The following is a 12,326-nucleotide window of genomic DNA, read 5'->3' as shown; positions in this document are numbered from 1 at the left end:
TTTTTTGTGTGGAAAAAGAAATATCCCTTTAAGTCTAAATAAGAAACCCATTTAATGCTGATTAGCTCAAACTGTCGTGCATGTGAACGAGTGGCAGACATGTCACAGTTCTGCGACACCATGGAAAGCATGTTTGATAAAAATGGAATGTTTTATCCAAATAAAATTAAATTCATCATTTGCTCACCCTCACGCCATCCCAGATGTGTGTGACTTTCTTTCTTCTGCAGAACTCAAACAAAGATTTTTTAGAAGAATATCTCAGCTCTTTTTGTCCATACAATGCAAGTGAATGGTTACCAAAAAGCTCATAAAAGCAGCATAAAAGTAATCCATGAGACTCCATTGGTTAAATCCATGTCTTCAGAAACAATATAATAAGTTTTTGGTGAGAACAGACCAAAATATAACTTCTTTTTCATTAAAAAGCTTGACGTCCACAGTCTCCTTGACGATCATGATTCCAAGAGACTTTCTAGCGCCATCTAACGCTCTGCACATGCATCAAGCACAAGTACGTGTAATCAAGCTTGAAATCATGACGTGCCTAGAGAATGCACTGGCAAGGTGTACAGTGAAAAAAAGTTATATTTTGGTCTGTTCCAACCCAAAACGATTGGATTGCTTAAAATGCATGGATTTAACCACTGGAGTCTTATGGATTACCTTCAAAGTTTAGGTCACTTTTCACGTGCATTGTATGGACCTACAGAGCTGAGATATTCTTTTAAAAACCTTTGTTGGTGTTCTGCAGATGAAAGAAAGTCACACACATCTGGGATGGCATAAGGGTGAGTAAATTATATGAGAATTTTCATGTTTTTTTTGTTTTGTTGTTTTCATTTTTGGGTGAACTATTCCTTTAATTTGAGTCACACAATGTTTACATTTGAACCTCAGACAGGCGGTGTGAGTGACTGAGGTTAACAGAAGCGTGGAAGTCTCAACAGGGATGAACAAAGGAATGAGAGAGCTGGTAGAAGAGCTGGAAATCTGATACCACTGTGAAATTCTGCAGACGACAGCAAAGACTTCTCATGCTCTTTTTCCTTCTATGTGTCTTTGCCTATTCCTCTCACTCTCTCAGACTTTCTTCCTCGTCTTTCTCCATCCATGCTCTGCTCCTTTCTCTCTTGTTACTCTCTCACCCCTCTCTAACTCTCTTTGCCCTCCGTCTACACACTTTTCCCCCCACGTCTCTTCTTTGTCTCACAACTTTTCCAACTTCTCTCTCTATCTCTCTTTCTCTCTACTGATGGACCTGAATTCAAAACACTGTCTGTTGAGTACATCTGGGGTATCAGCAGGCTGGAGAGGAGCCAATCAGTCTGCCGCTCTGCAGAGTCATTTCTTCACCTGAATCTCAACACATCGCTCACTTATTTCAACTTACCTCAAAACAACATCAAGGTCATATGCAGGAATATATTAAATGTTAATTTGCCCTTTAGTGGAATTTTGTGTGCTGCTTCAGAACTGCTTTTCAGATGGCAAAATAATAATAATAATAATAATAATACAATAAAATAATACAGCACGTTTCAGCTCCAAAGTGCAGCTTAATTTTCCACTATAAATTATGCTCAGAAGAAATGTTGCAAAGTTCTAATATGTTTGACAACACAATTTCCCTTGGCTGCATGTAAAGTATGTTTAATAATACTAGATATGAAAAATACAGCAGCAAATTGCTGTATTGTTCTGTCAACATTGCATTATTCAAATAAATGTTAAGGCTTTAAGTGAAAAACAAATCAGCACAAGTGATTATTAGATCCAAGTGTTTACTTTAAATACTTGAACTGAAATATGATCATCTGTGTCAACGTTATGCAAAGTATGCAAGCAATTCTATCACCCGATTTCAAAAGAGATTATCAAATAATCTCACCCTCATTCTCATTTTGCCCCTCGGAATGAAACCCATTTGAGGATTAACCAGATTACTGACATTTAAAGCTGATTAAATCAGTGTTTTAACCTGCATTTTAGTCAAATGAGCATCATGGTCCAACTGTATTTAAGCCGTCAGAAAAAGGAGCTAACTGAGCAGCGGTCTTATGGGCACAAAACACACATGGTTCCCCCTGCTGGCTAAAGACAGAATTACTTCAAACTCAGCATGGCAAGATTTTACAGAAATTTTGAAATCTAACACCGTTCACCTTGTAAAGCTACAATTACATGCCTCAAGTCAAATTCCTTTCCATAATGTGATCCTAACTGAGATACTAGCAGTGTCTGAAATCCTGCCTACCCAGAATTTATTTTTTTGTGCACCTATGACCAGCTTCCTGAAACTACACCAGGCATTCAAAAGCAGTTGTGTATTCTGACGAAAAATAAAATGTTTTTGCAAACAATATTTCATTGTATTACAGTAGATGTTGTACCAGTGACACATTTTTGGAGGGCTCTTAAAAGAACAAAATGGGCTGTGTGTTCTGGTGGATTTCTTTTTCTGTCTGACTCTGCAAGAACTCTCACCTTTTCATGTTGTTCTATAAGAATTTCCACCACAATGTTCTGGAACTTGAGGTCCATGATGGCTGCCACAGTTTCTTCCTGTGGCCTCATGAGTGTGGGGCCAAAAACCACGCCCAGGTTTGCCACTGTCATAAGGTTCTGTTTACTGTTGGCAGCAACGCTAAACACATAAACAGAAAAAATAGGGAAACTTTAAGAACTTTTAATCGTGTTATGTTTTAATCTCTAGAAAGATGATAAAAGGTGGATATTAAATGATGAATGTGTGTATTTGCATTCAAGTTTTAAATGTCGCTTGAAAGCGATATTAGAACAGTTGTCCTCCCATTGCAAAGTTTCCACCGAGAGGCCGTCTAAAGTCTCTTCTGAGTGCACAGTGCCCGCCCACTTTTTCAGTCATCTTGGTTCTGGAGGTATTTTTCACATTCATTTTTTCAAGAATTTCCTAAAGTTCTTTATTAAAGTGTCCTAAGCCATGAACCAAACCAATTAGCTTTGAGGTGAATCAAAACAAACTTTAAACACTAAACTTTTTTTTTTTTTTTTTTTTTTTTTAAGCAAAAAAGGATTTGAAAATCGGACAAAAAGATAAAGGTACAAGATTGTGTAAAGGAATATTCCGGATTCAAAACAAGTTAAGCTCAATCGACAGCATTTGTGGCATAATGTTGATTCCCACAAAAATACATTTGGACTTGCCCCTCCTTTTATAAAAAACAAAATCTGGGTTACAGCGAAGCACTTACAATGGAAGTGAATGGGGACCGATTTTTAAACGTTTTTTAAAGTACAGCCACAAGACAAACAATATGCCTGTTAACATGATTTTAGTGTGATGAATACACTTACTAACCTTTTCTGTATAAAGTTACAGCCAATTTTGCAACATTGTTGCCATGACGATGTTGTCAACAAACCCTAAAAACAACTTTACAGCTCAAATAATATATCATTTTTAACAGACGAATTAATATGTGCTTTTACAAAATTATATGCTTCACATTTCTGCCTTTAAACACTCACTCATTCACTTCCATTCTAAGTGCCTCACTGTAACCTCGATTTGTGCTTCTTTTTTTTTTTAGAGAGAGAAAAGGAGGGACAAATCAAAAGAAATTTTTTATTATGCCGCAGTTGCTGTCGATTGACCTTAACTTGGAATATTCCTTTAATGTCTTTAGGAATGAACTACAATCCCATAAAGCATTAGGAATGACATTATTGGATTAAAAAAAAAAAAAAAAAAAAAAATTATATATATATATATATATATATATATATATATATATATATATATATATATATATGGAAAAACATAAAACTATTGATTTAAAGTTGTTAATTGTAAGTATAAATCAATAAAATAATAAAATATTTAGATATATACAAATATATAAGTAGCTGATTACGTCATTCACAGGGTGTCATTGGAGTGGAAGGTCGCTGCAGAGCTCTGATTCATGGGTGGTGTAGTTCTTCACCCGAATTGTTTTAGAAATGAAGTTGAAATAAGCAGACTGAAGGCTTCTACAGATGCATATACCATCAATTAACAACCTAAAAGCTCATGGTAGGTCTGTCTTAAAAAGGTTTTAAGTTAAAGTTAATAATCAGTTCTCCTATAGAAAAAATAAATAAATAATGGGATTTGTACTTCTGGAACCAGACTGTTGCACTCTATTGCTGAATTTACTCTTATTGGGTTAATTATACAGAAATTAGTAGTAGTAAGAGAAGTGGCCAAAAGCTATTACATACAAAAAAACAAAACAAACAAACAAGCAAAAAATCATTATGCAGGAGGGGAATGGCATCATTGCAAACACTATTTTAGCGTTGCCATTATTGTGGCTATCATGTCCCGATTACACCCCAACCCCCACCCGTCTTTCCCTCTCCCCTACTTACCCATCAAATGAAGGCAAAAAGCCTATATACAAAAAAACCTGAATGCAAAATATGGACTAAAGTACCGTTATTGCAACTTTTTGCCATAAGTCTAACAGCTAGAGAATCTTTATCCAATGTTGTTTTCTAATCATACTTTCCATGCAGGTCAATATGTAAAACAAAACAATAACAATACCGTTTGACCTCTGTGGTGAGGTCAAAAAGTAATTCCTTCCCTGGGACGAGTCAAGAAGACACATCTCAAACTTGTCTAAAGTTCATTCAGGTATTCTTTCCTGAGGCACCTTAGCTAACACAGTCTCAGAGTTCACCACTTTTAAAGGACGCACTCTGAAAGCTAAATATGCCAAAGACAACACCGATTTATCACCTCTCTAGTCCCATTTCAAATAGCAGGGCAAAAATTTGTTTTTTTCCTCTCCATCTCTGAAGGGTGCCTAACCGAGCCAATTCCTGTTGGAGTTGATGCAAGTGAAATTTGGTGGCGGATAACCTTAATTTAATTTCCAAACGCACATCCTTGGCTGCCAGCAAATCCCACTCTATATTTTGAGGATTTGCAGATGCCCAGTCACTGATTGCCAAAAGTTAGGGAGATTATGCGCTTTTCTTCAATTTGCTCACATTCACATAATATAAAAATGTGCGGCCCGAGGTAAAGCCTTGTAATGATAGCTAACGTTATTTGTAAATCTCTTACCCGATCTAATCTGTTGCGTAACTGTCTTCTCAAAGTGGGCAGTTGTTGGGTGGAAATGGGAGAGGAAGGGGTTGATCTCTCTAGAAAAAAAGGTTTGATCTAGACAACAGCATTTTTTAATTTTGTTATTTTTTTGTCTTCCTTTCTTCGTCCAGAGTGTGGAGGTCTCCATGTGAAGTTGTCGCTGTGCTCAGTCTCTCTTCTCTCCAGAGTGCTGTCTGTCTGTTTGCTTTGTTGCCCAGCAACAGAGGCAGCCTACAGAAAGCCGGGAACGTTTCTAGGAGTGCTGCCCGTATGATGGGTGTGTGTTTGTGTGTGTAGTGACGGCAAGCACGGCAGAGAGGGGAAAAGTTGGATATGATGATTGAAAAAGGTGGCTGAAAGCCAAGAGAAAGAAAAAGATGGGCAACAAAGAGGAGAAACAAAAAGAATTTACACAGATGAAAAATGAGAGAAAATCTGAATGGTGTCAGACTAGTTTCAACAGAGAGAGAAAAAGAGAAAGCAGTTTCCACTCACTTGGCGAGATGCTTGGTAACCAGACTGAGCACTAATCTGTTCTTCTCTGGCAGTTCATGAACCAGACAGTGAATGGCCTGAACTCTAGATTCTGGACTACCGCTCTCTGTGTAGACAGAAAAGAAAAAAGAAGACACCTCAAAATATACACTTATAAAAATTCAGTCTTTCACAGTGAGAGACAAGAGTGGTGTTTATTTTTTTAATATTATTTCTATTGGATAAAGCCCATGAACTATCAACAGTTGTTCAATTAAGCAAGATATTAAACAATGCATTGCTCCAGGACAGTGGTTGTTGTATGGTCATGTGGGCTTATCTTGTTGACTTTGACTCATTCAGATTTGCCGCAGTAATAAAATATGCAAGAACCAAGTTTCTCCAACGCCTACTCTTTACATGGTGTCAGGCTCGCTCACTGCGCTGCGCTAATGTAAATAAAGACGTAGCCTCGTGCGCACCAGGTTCGAATGAGTGACGAATTTTCAACGAATTAACACTTAAATTTCAGTCGGTTCCTCACAAGCCACTTTTGTATGGCACTTCAGAACACTTGAAATATAGTGCACGGGTGATACGGACAACTGTTATGGTGCTTTTATACGAATTGAGGGTGAGTATGGTAAATGATGACATAATTTGTATCTTTAGGTGAGCTTCTGGGTGAGATTTCACATTTTGGGTTAAATTCTGTTAATTTTGCTCCAGCAAAGCTTTTTATTTATTACATTTTTGGATATTTAGCAAAAATATATAATAATAATAAAAAAAAATCATCAATTAAAATGCTTTATATTCACAGAAAGTATACAGAAAATAGCAGAACAATGTAGGCCTGTTGCCAAAAAGTTAATTTTGATGATTGTTTTTTATATTTGTTGCAAGTTTCATTGCATTATTGAGAAATAATTTTTTACACTTTTTGTTATTCATTAGAGAGTGACATGAAGCTGAAAGAAAATGCAGTTAATGTTTAAAAGCATTTTTTTTTTCCCCAATTAAAAATGTTAAACTTATCCGATATTTTTTTTTCTCTTCTAGCTTCAAAGGAGGATGTTCACAAAAAAAACAAACAAAAAAAAAACACGCTGCTCCATATACCCTTGAAATAAATGTTCTAATAAAAAAAGTGTACTATAAAATCGAAATAACTAGTCAACACACTCTCATAGGTAAATTTCACTATAGCAACGTCACCCTAAAGTAGTAATTAACTCGTTACTTTTTTTTTTTTTTTTTTTATATTAGAGAAGTGTAGGGGTGGGGTTAGGGCCTCTAAATCTCTATATAATAATGTAACTAATTTATTTATAATATAAATACAATAAAAACAGGGTTCCCACTCTTTTCAAGGCACAATTTTCCAGAACATTTCCAGGACATTTTATGTGCCACACAGTTGTAATATTTAAGCAAAAACACACGAGAGGTCGTTAAAATTGTGGTTATTGAAGGATAATTTTTTCAAAATAATTTGACTGTAGTTTCTCACCTCTGGATAAGCAGTTTGCTACATGTCCCAGTGTGACAATTAAATCACAAAAAAGCTATAATTTCATTAAAATACATATATAGTCTGTATGTGCTGCACGCTTCAGACGCTCTGCTCACTGTCATCTACTACACAAATACACACACCCAGAGCGCATGTGATGCTCATGAAAGGTGTTTTCAGTGTACAAGCAGCCGGCTTCACACATTTATTTTGAAGCACGCAGCACATGCAGAATATATATTTATTTAAATCGCAGCCTTTTGCAGTTTAATAATCACACTTGGACATATTAAGATTTTTATTTAATATTTGTGCATTCAAACGTTCATTTTTGTCCCAAATATGTCAAATTCTGTGACATTCCACATCTTATAGCTAATGCAATTTTTATGACTGGATTCAGTGATTCCATCCATGTTTTCTGCATCGCAGAAATCATAGGGCCTCACATGAGGTAACTGTGGTGTAAGCAGACTCCGATCGTTGAATTATCGAAAATTAATTTACATACCGAGGTGTAAAGGCCGCATCACCACGCTACCACCTCAATTTGTGAATTTTTTTTTATTTATTTTTTTATCTGCGGTCTGACCATAGTCATTGTCTAAACTCAAAATGTTTTTGTAGTTAACACTACAGCAGTGTTGGAACTAAATAAATGTGCACAATATCCATACTTGTACATGTTACAAAAACCTTATCAGCGACACAAACAGTTTTATTATACTAAAATATTTTCCAGGACAAATAATTTTTTTCCAGGACATTTAGGATTTTTTCTCATTTTCCATGACTCTTTCATGACTGGAAAATTCCAGGTTTTCCAGGACATGTGGGAACCCTGATATATTGCTGTTATACACGCTGATGATAGTATCCGTAATTTACCGAACCTTTGACGGAATCCTCAAAACTGAGGTAAGAATGTGACGAGAGTAACGCTTATGTGGTGCAAGATTAAAAAGAGTGATGTTTCCCTTCTGAGATATTCCTGAATTAGTAATTAATTAATTACCCTGAGCTTTGTACACAGAGTGTTAATAGGCTTTCCATTTTTTATGAATTTACAGCCCCTTCAAACCCACAACAACCCACTGACTCAGATCTTTATTTTGATATAATTTTCAGATTTTGAAAGTCCTTAAACTGTTGTTTTTCATAACTGGAAATGAATTCAGGAATGTTTTCGCTGAGCCTTACATCCCCTTCCGTGTTTAACAAACAAGCTCACAATGACATACCAATATTCTTAGTTTATGGAATTAGTGAAGTAATTGATAGGGGATTAGCTTGATTATTGTCTAAGCAAGGACAAAGAGCTTACTTGCAGGGACGATGAACTCCTTATACAGCTCGTATGTCATTAGAGGCTCTGGAAGGCTCCTTGAGAGAGAGGGAGAGATTTATTGGCTTTATTGGGCATTATTGGACACAACACTATGATTAATGTGGCTGATCACTGCAAGAAATAAGAGAGCGCGCACACACACACACGCACACTGTGATAACCAAGTTCATCTGAAGGTACTTTCACTCAGACTCTGGCAGACATCCCAGCAATGATACCACAAAATGAGCCTAGCACGCCAATACCATCAGGCAGTCCAAAAGCCACCTTGTGCTGATCTATTGTGACACATCAATTACAGAAGTGAATAAAAAGAACTGTTAATTAAAATGTTGATTAAAACAGCGTTAAATGAGCGTGTGACTTCCAGGAATGCTCCACAGTAACTCATTAAATGGATCTACACATTTACCATCATTACTTTTGTTTGAGATTCTTATTGGAGAAAAGTTTGTAAAGACTTGAATTAATTCATTTCTCATGATCTTAAAAACCTTTTGACCTAAATGGTTATGCTTAAATTCCTGATTTCTTTTGTTTTGTAGACAAATTATGGCTAAAAATTACTTACAAAAGAAAATATTTACTTTTTGTGAAAATTACTTAAAAAAATAAATAAATCTAAAGCATCTTTGTTGATAAATGAAGTTGGTTGAGAGGATGCAGTGTGTGCAGAGTTTAGTTTGTTTAACTTTACTACTGGGTTAGTTTAAAATATGCAACATACTAATAATGAAAGAATGAGTAAGAGTTTCTTTCGGAGTTATCAAACTTGAAGTGGTGTAATTATTGTTGTGTCCTAGCAGTCAAAAAGCTGGCAAATCTAATCTAATTCAAATCTAAACTGAATATTCTTTAACAACCGCGAGTGGCTTCCCAATTACAAATTAAAGGGTTTGATGAATTCTGTTAAATGATAACCAGCACATTTAGCGAAAATAGCATATTTGTAAACACTTATAAATTATGCCATTTTATATCTGCAAACAGAAACAAAATGTTGAAGTAGTAACTCACCTCAGGTAAAGTTTTAAAGCACTGGTGATTGTTTTTACATCCCATTCCTCACTGGTTGCTAAATCTACTTCACTGCTCTTCTCATCTAAAGATGAAAATTTTAAATTAAAAACATTTGGAATTCCTATGTGTTGAATAAATCCTGATTAGGATGCACAGTACAGTTACAATGAGAGCGAAAGAGGGAGAGAGGGCTGATTGGAAGTTAAGGTATGGACTATGTGGGGGGCAGACATCTGGACCTAAATGTAGTACCACAGCCTGCCTAGGGGTCATTTATTTTTTTCCCCAGGAAGATGGCCAAAGTGTATGTATATGTATTTGTGAAATGATCCTTACTGAGTCTGTAACTCTAGGGCTTTAATGCTTGTAAAGAATTCAGCCAAAGTATTCACTGACAATTACCTCTCTGTCTGGCTAACTGTTACCATGGTAATGTCTTAATGATTGCTATATAAAAGCTGACAATCAAAAATGTCTTAAAGGGATAGTTGACCAACAAAATGAAAATTCTCTCATAATTTACTCACCCTCATTTCATCCCAGATGTGTATGACTTTGTTTCTTCAGCAGAACATAAATGAATATTTTTAGAACAACATCTCAACTCTGTAGGTCCATACAATGCAAGTGAATGGGTGCCAGAACTCAGAAGGCCTAATAAGGACATAAAGGCAGCATGAAAGTAACCCATACAATTCCAGTGGTTAAATCCATATGTTCTGAAGCGATGTGATAGGTTTTGGTGAGAAAAAGAAAAAATACTTAAGTCCTTTTTTTTTTTTTTAACCTTCAAAGTTCTGGTCACCATTCACTTGCATTTTAAGAACCTACAGAGCTGAAATATTCTTCTAAAAATCTTAATTTATGTTCTGCAGAAAAAAGAAAGTCTGGGATGGCATGAGGGTAAAGTTATATACACATATCTACTGTTCCATTTAAAATGTCATAAAACTGCAAAAAATGGTTAAAAAAAGTTTAGATAAATAACATGTCACAATGCAGAACACTGCCGTAACTCCCTGGCATGTTATGTCAACAACCCAAAATTTTAACCTGTACACCTGTATCCTCCTTTATCAAATCAAATCAAATCACTTTATTGTCACACAGCCATATACACAAGTGCAATGGTGTGTGAAATTTTTGGGTGCAGTTCTGATCAACATAGCAGTCGTGACAGTGATGAGACATATACCAATTTACAATAACATCAAATTAACACAACACAATTTAAACATCTGATATACACATAATTACACTCAACAATATACATATAATAACATACACTGTACAGTATACAATACGCACTATATAGACACACATTATTCAATAAAAATACATTTGTAAACTGCATTTGTTGCGAGCACATCTAACTACAGCTCTGATACAGATTTCTTATTAGCACTCATGGTTTCCTCTTAACACTCTATTTGTATTCGCAGTCTGCAGACATCTCATCACAACATAATGAATGCACTAGACTTGTCATGATATCATAATTTTCACACTGGTACGGTGTTCACGTTCAAACCGAGTAACACCGGTATTACCGCTGGTTGGACACTAAGTGGTACTATGGGGTAATTTTCGTTAAGCAATAGCCTACACAATAACGCAAAGCAGCTTGATTTCAAACTTTTAACTTTATTTTTGTATTTATTTCAAATAAAAATTTAAGTGTAATTAAAATGTGTGTTGTTAAATTTTTTTAAAAGATGGCTTTTCAACAGTTGTTAAAGACAACATCTCTTTGGCAATGAACCTACTTCATCCGTGCATTCTCTCCATCATGGGCTACCAGTTGGGTATTTCTTTGTCCGGGCAAATGCATCACTTATTGTGGGTTGTTGCGGGTTTAATGTTGCTGTTTTATTACCCTTCATCCCAGGACCCAGTTTAGCTGCTTCGGAAGGGTAATGACTTTGAATGTGTGTGAATAAATTCATTTTTTTCCCTTCTAGGGCTAGGCGATATGGAAGAAATATGTTCATGATAAATAATAATAATAATAATAATAATAATAATAAACACAATATCTAGTTATATCGTCAATTTCTTCTGTCTCTTTATGTAATCTCAGACTGACACAATGTTCAGTGGGGGGCTTTATGGGGGCCATGACATCTGTTGCAGGGCTCCCTGTTCTTCTATTCTAATCTTTTCTATTTGAAAAAGTAACATTTGAGAGTCTAACATTTATATTTCCTATTGACACACTAAAGCTGAAGATATAATTAACCATCTTAAGACAAATGCTTTTGTGAAACATCTTATGTGCCTAAGACTTTTGCACAGTACTGTTTATATATATATATATATGAACGGTTGAAGTCAGAAGTTTACATACACCTTAGCCAAATGCATTTAAACTCAGTTTTTCACAATTCCTGACAGTTCCTTTATTTTAAGACTGTGAAATGTCAGAATAATAGTAGAGAGAATTATATATTTCAGCTTTTATTTCTTTTATCACATTCCCAGTGGGTCAGAAGTTTACATACAATTTGTTATTTGGTAGCATTGCCTTTAAATTGTTTAATTTGGGTCAAACTTTTTGAGTAGCCTTCCACAAGCTTCTCACAATAAGTTGCTGGAATTTTGGCCCATTCCTCCAGACAGAACTGGTGTAACTGAGTCAGGTTTGTAGGCCTCCTTGCTCGCACATGCTTTTTCAGTTCTGCCCACACAGATTGAGGTCAGGGCTTTGTGATGGCCACTCCAATACCTTGACTTTGTTGTCCTTAAGCCATTTTGCCACAACTCTGGAGGTATGCTTAGGGTCACTGTCCATTTGACAATTTGCGACCAAGCTTTCTTCTTGGCTGATGTCTTGAGATGTTGCTTCA

The 12,326-nt window shown here is 35.7% G+C and overlaps 1 protein-coding gene across 2 annotated transcripts in view; it reads right to left on the bottom strand.

The window, feature by feature from the left end:
• Positions 1-12,326, bottom strand: part of LOC127445465 (rho GTPase-activating protein 10-like) — a 144,780-nt gene that overhangs the window by 34,915 nt on the left and 97,539 nt on the right. For both annotated transcript variants that reach the window (XM_051705569.1, XM_051705570.1), the window contains exons 15-18: positions 9,478-9,562; positions 8,437-8,495; positions 5,618-5,723; positions 2,488-2,647 (exon numbers count right to left, since the gene is read on the bottom strand). In XM_051705569.1, coding sequence (XP_051561529.1) covers positions 2,488-2,647; positions 5,618-5,723; positions 8,437-8,495; positions 9,478-9,562 — 410 coding nt within the window. The remainder of the gene's footprint in view (positions 1-2,487; positions 2,648-5,617; positions 5,724-8,436; positions 8,496-9,477; positions 9,563-12,326) is intronic.

The sequence above is a fragment of the Myxocyprinus asiaticus genome, chromosome 8 (genome assembly GCF_019703515.2).
Source record: "Myxocyprinus asiaticus isolate MX2 ecotype Aquarium Trade chromosome 8, UBuf_Myxa_2, whole genome shotgun sequence".
Lineage (NCBI taxonomy): Eukaryota > Metazoa > Chordata > Actinopteri > Cypriniformes > Catostomidae > Myxocyprinus > Myxocyprinus asiaticus.
The sequence above is the reverse complement of the archived record's forward strand: the minus strand, read 5'-3'. Positions and strand labels throughout refer to the sequence as shown.